The sequence below is a fragment of the Danio aesculapii genome, chromosome 7 (assembly GCF_903798145.1).
Source record: "Danio aesculapii chromosome 7, fDanAes4.1, whole genome shotgun sequence".
In the NCBI taxonomy this organism is placed as follows: domain Eukaryota; kingdom Metazoa; phylum Chordata; class Actinopteri; order Cypriniformes; family Danionidae; genus Danio; species Danio aesculapii.
The window spans coordinates 51,267,200-51,273,199 of record NC_079441.1 but is presented as its reverse complement, the minus strand read 5'-3'; the positions used below and the strand labels follow the sequence as shown (position 1 = coordinate 51,273,199).

General features: G+C 35.1%; 2 protein-coding genes across 2 annotated transcripts in view; one reads left to right on the top strand and one right to left on the bottom strand.

Moving 5' to 3' along the window:
* Positions 1-2,038, bottom strand: part of col4a6 (collagen, type IV, alpha 6) — a 173,237-nt gene extending 171,199 nt beyond the window's left edge. Inside the window, 3 exon segments of the mRNA XM_056462133.1 lie at positions 1,519-1,564; positions 1,728-1,855; positions 1,937-2,038. Coding sequence (XP_056318108.1) covers positions 1,519-1,564; positions 1,728-1,750 — 69 coding nt within the window. The 5' untranslated portion in view covers positions 1,751-1,855; positions 1,937-2,038.
* Positions 2,039-2,824: 786 nt separating this feature from the next.
* The window catches only part of col4a5 (collagen, type IV, alpha 5 (Alport syndrome)), a 98,171-nt gene continuing 94,995 nt past the window's right edge, over positions 2,825-6,000 (top strand). Inside the window, exon 1 of the mRNA XM_056462131.1 lies at positions 2,825-3,084. Coding sequence (XP_056318106.1) covers positions 3,007-3,084 — 78 coding nt within the window. The 5' untranslated portion in view covers positions 2,825-3,006. The remainder of the gene's footprint in view (positions 3,085-6,000) is intronic.

The window sequence follows — 6,000 nt, the reverse complement described above, 5'->3', positions numbered from 1 at the left end:
TTAAAGTAATTTGTTCAAAGAAAATGTGGGTCAAGGTCCACTACATTAACCTTTACTTACAGTACTAGATGCTCCTTAACCATCTATTTAGCAGTTAGTAAACTATATTTAGCAATTACTTTTGAATGGGTCCATGATGTTCGTTCAAAAGGTCTGAACTGTATTCTGCATGTGGGTTTTAATTTGATTTGGGAAAAAGGGTTAAGTTAAATCAGACCCACTCTATAAGTTGCCCCCAGCAATGGTGTGCCACAGGGATCACTGCTTGCCCCCCTTTTGTTCTCCAGCAACACCAAGTCACAAAAGTGTTGTCTAAATGCAAAGATGTTATATTAAACTGAAATGATTAAATCTCATTTAATCCCCCCTCATCAACACAATCAACTCCCAATTTTAATGCACAACATATTTGCCCCCTAGCTGACCCACCCATCCTTGTTTATCACATTTAAGCAACTGTCTTTTTGCTTCAGGCTACACAAAGAAAATGAGGAAAATCCAGCCCTCCATTAATAACTACCCTGCTTAGCTGTTTGTTAGTGTAGGCTCTAATTATTTCATGCCTAGACCATATCACTACTATTCACTATCCCACCTGCATCAGCCTCATGTCTGCTTGAGCACATTCAAAACGTCGACATTCAACAGGTGTTTAACTATTACATATTCTCTAACTGCATACTTCTTGGGTATCCACAATTTCTGAACTATTGACCAACTGACTGTTCACAGTTAACACAGCCAATTCACAACCTGCTTTTAAACAAAGCCTCAGGACACACAATTTCATAATCCTCCTCTACAAGGACAAACATGATCTTATTTCAAACTATTAAATATGCACCCCTTTAAATTTCCCCAACAGCTATTATTTGATGAATCAGCTCATCATAAAAGGTGTGTCTGAAGCTACTTGTGCAAAAGAAAAAAATACCGCCACAATTTATTTAACATAGGCCATAATCATAAAAGAGTAATAAATTATGCATACTGAAACTTTAGGATAATTCATGCATGAAAAAACAAAACAGAAGGAATAATAAACCCTAAACTTAAAGGCTATGTACAGTAAATAGCTGAGAGTCAATAGTGAAAGCTGTTATGTGATAAATGGGCGTGACAGAGAACGGGTATTTTGCATATTAATTAGAAGGAGGAGTGTTTGTCAGTTGGGTGATAAGAGAACTGAGATTAAACACACCAAACAATGTATTACATGGATAAAATGTTAAGCTAAATATTAGCTTCTCAACGAAAACTTGTAAAATGTTGACAAAATATTTTGCCACAAATAGTCAACAGAAGACTTCACAGTTTGTAAATTAGACAAGTGTCTAATAAAATACATCCAAACGTGTTTAGACAAATCAACACAAACATGATGTGCCAGGTGTAACCTGTGTTACTAAGAGTTGCGATTAAATAACCAACAAATTAGCATATAAAATGTATAAGTAAACAGGCTACAGTTACAAGCGGCATGTGCTTAGTATTTTTAATAATAGATATATCACTTACCCCCTGTGCAGACACCGCATACAAGACGAAGGGTAACACAAAACTCCTAAGGGGAGATAAACAAATTTCTCACATGTGCTCTTTGAAAATAAAGTACTTTATCTGACTCGGCTAACTAAAATGACAGTTGACTGTATAACGCTCGTGTGTATGAACTCCTAACAACGTCTAATAGCTAAAAATGACATCTGAAGATATAATAAACTTACCAAAGTCTCATTTTGCAAAGCATTGAGGAAACAGCAGGTAATGTAGGCTATCCTCCTCGTCTTCACAGTGAGCCTCGGTTAATGGCTTCAGACCTATTCATTTGAGAATCCGGTGAGCGGTTCGTCCACTTCGGAGGACAAGAAGAGAGATAAGGATAAACATAAACAATCAAATAAGAGAGATAAAAACCACTTTGCACAATCTACACCTGTTTTTTGCAGTTTTGGCTTCAGTTTGTCCTCCGAGAATAAGAGAAACTGACTCACAAGAAACTTCTGAGGTGAAAACGCTCTCCTCGCGGCAGAATAGATTCACGCACCGCTGCAGCACCAGTGCGCGCTGTGCTCTGAGAAGAGAAAAGAGGGCGGGGCTTCAGCCGTCAATCAAAAACTCACTCACGCGTTGCCTTCAAACAGATAACAACCACAATCTCATCAGTAAACAGCGTGCTACTAGTGTAAACTAAAATCATTATTGTATTGTATCTGTCATAATTACACACTCATGTGCAAAATAAACATTGCGAAATGTTTAATTGAAGTGAGTGACTCAGATATAACTAAAATGTTTTCATCAGTATCAGTTTTCAGCAATAAATAAACAATTTTAACGTTTAAAATTATTAGCAGATCATAAAAAAACAAGTGCATGTGTCCTTGTGTAGTCAAATTCCATTTAGCTACCTAAATGGGGCTGGAAAATAATTAAGAACTAGGCTATAACGATTCAAAAGTGAACTTCAAAGTAGGCCAATACACATATGATATGTTTTACACGCATACACCACTATGCTTTATAACTATATATGCTTATATTGAGCGCAAATGTGCATTTTATTAATCGTGTGCAAGCAAATCGTCCTCCGCCACTACATCCCTCGGCAAACCCCCTTATTAAATTTAATGGAAGCCAAAAGCGAGTTAAATAGTATGTAGTAATTTCTAAATAACTCAATAAAGCATCTGGGATATTTAAATATGAGTTTTTGTCATCCCGTGACTTCACAGCCTAAAGTTTGTGTGGGACTAAGATTGGCGGAGGGATATGAAGTAGTGCCACCGCAGGTTAACTGAGATTCAGTAAAGTGAAGCTTACATTATATCGTGCGCTGCCCGCACTGGACAGCTTTTGAGGCTTTACAAGAATCCCTCTCTAAACTTTGGGGGAACAAAAACTTGTTGGTTTTGCAGTTAGCTTAACGGAGGAATATGATAAGTTCAGTAAGTGTTCATAGGGGTAAATGTCAATGTTAAGAGGGCAGATTCTTTTAAAATCAGTATGAACTTAAAGAGTCTCGGCGCGGTGTTGCTGCTTGTGCTCACTCTAAGTGCGGGAGTAGAGAAATCCGAGAGTGCGGTAAGTACTTATTTGCTTCTTTTTAAAACATTAGGCTATTTCAGAGTGAATTTTAATATGATTGCATTGGATCAGTCACCCCACAGCTAGACCTTTTTTAAAACAAGAGGTTACTTTATAACATTTATTGAGGTAAGAACTATAGTAGCCTATATGAATTGAAACATATTCATTTATTTGCCTCTGTAAAAGAGCAGAAAAGCACATCACATTTTAATAATCTTAAGGTAGAAACATGCATTCTGTCCGTTTAAAATGTAATACCAACTTCTAACCAAAGCTTTAAAGTTTTAATGTTATGTTTATAAAAGCTGTCAGTAATATAGGTTATTTGTTTATTATTATTGTTGTTGTTGTTGTTGTGCTTTCTTGTTTATTATTTTTATTGTCTGTATTTGGTAAGTGCCAGAATTCTAAAATTTCTGTTATCTTTTTTTGGTGTTATGGTATTATTTATATTGTATAAATGCTCATTTAGTCTTTCTCATAATATTGCAAACTGCTTAACCTTGTAGTTGTGTTAAATATCTTCTCTCAGTAGCGGTTTCTAATCTGCATCAACAATTTGTTGCTTAAATTTCACAGACATAATTGAATGAGTTGCAATCTGATTATCTGTGACAAATTAAATTCCAATTTTGGTTTGTTTGTTTGTTTGTTTGCTTGCTTGTTAGTCCTTTTATCACAAAATCAAAACAAATTGAATGTGATGAGGAATAATTATCGTACAATAATTATTGTGCACTCCTTTCCAATTCCAATTTCCAACTGTCCAATTTCCATGTGATCTCATTCATATAGCACAATATTTCTGCGGCAGAATGCTGGTCAGGTTTACAACATTATGCATATCTATACTGTATATTTGAACATGAATGCATACCATGCCCTAAATATGAAGATATGCCATCTTAATGTGGCTGCTGTCAGAGTAGTCAGTAACAGTAGACAGACAGGTGAGGACATGTTTAGGGAGGGACCTGTCCTAGAGGTGAGAGGGAGGGAGATTATATGTAGTTTGCACTTCCCTTTCCATTGATTGGCTGTTGGATTATTCTGACTCTCAATAAAGATACTGCATCTCTTTTATATCACTCCTAAGGTTTCGCCCAATTTATGTTTCCCCTTTTTTTAAGGTGAAAGGTGGCATCTGTCATTCATAGAGGGAGGAGTTAGCTAGTCATCAGCATAGCTGATGTAGACATATAGCGCCGCCCATCCCCCAATAGCAAGATTGTACGACCCTTAGGTCTATTCAATAAGTGATTCTAACCACAGGCCATTGTTCACACAACCTTTTAACCTCATTGAGTCCTTCAAAAAAAAACCAGGGAGACATTATTGTGCGCATAATTATTTTAAGCAGTTCCAGATTTGTAATGTTTGTTTATAATGTGACACGCAACTGGAGTTTCTTGTTTAGCCATGTGCTCATTGATGCTTCAAAGATGCAGATAGTGAGTATATGCTCATGACAGGCCTCAAAGCTGATTAGTTCAGAAGCACGAGGGATACCAGTGCTGGCACTACAGAGCCTTTTTCCTAAGATCTGATCAGAAGTGGGATATTACAGTAAAATAATACACTGTAAAACCCAAAAAGTTGAGGTAACTCAAACCATTTGAGGAAATTGATTGCAACAAATCATTTAAGTTCAAAAACTAATCCTAATGAGTACTGTGAACTTAATCCATTTGAGTAAACGAAGCAATTTGAGCACAGTAAAACACAATAAATGAAGAGAACTCAAACCAACTGAGTACTGTAAAACCCAATAAGTTAAGGCAACTCAAACCATTTGAGGAAACAGATTGCAACAAACCATTTGAGTTAAAAAACTAGTCTATATGAGTACTGTGAACTTACTCCATTTAAGTTGAAGTAATGAGGTATTTAATGAACTCAATACCTTCAACACTGAGTTCAAAACTCTTTTCAAATGAGTAGAATTAACTTTCAGTCAATTTTGAGATAACTACACTCATTTCATTTGTTAAAGTTGACTGTTGGGTTTTACAGTGTACCAATAAATGAAGACTTGAAGTCAAAGTTGAAGTCAAAAATATTAGTCCTCTTCTATAATATTTTTTCTTTAATAGTTTTGTTCTATTATGTTTTATGTATAATATTTTTTACTTAAACGTTTTATTTTGGCTAGAAATTTTTTTTTATAAGCTAAATATTATTAGCCCCTTTAAGCTATATATTTTTTCTATAGTCTACAGAACAATCCACTGTTATACAATGACTTGCCTAATTACCCTAATTCTAACCTAATTAACCTAGTTAAGCCTTTAAATGTCACTTTAAGCTGAATACTAATATCTTGAAAAATATCTAGACAAATATTACTGTCATCATGGCAAAGATAAAAGTAAGAAGTTATTAGAAATGAGTTAATAAAACTATTATGTTTAGAAATGTGTTGAAAACATCTTTCTGTTAAACAGAAACTGGGGGGAAAATATTCAGGGGGGCAAATAATTTGGGGGGGGTTGTTGGGGGGTCTAATAATTCTGACTAACTGTATTATTGTTTTATGGTTACTTTGTCTTTTAGCAAAGTTCTGACAGTTCACAAAGTGCATAAAGTGTCCATTATTGTGTAAATGAAACGGCACAATAAAAAAGTAGCATTTTAATTCAAATGTCATGTTTATGCCTTTTAGTTTGACTCATTCAGACAGTTTGCTTATGCACTGAAACATTTGAATATAAAAGATAGCACTGGATGTTTCAAAAACTTGCTATATTCTGCCATTTGTCAATGATGGAGCAGTTTTATATTAAGCATGCAGCTTGTGAATGACAGGTGCCGCAGGTAAAGATGGTTCATATTTAAATCAGTATCCAAAAAATAGCAAAACATGAGGAACTTTTTCTTTTATTTGGATAGACATATAATGTCCCATTCTGA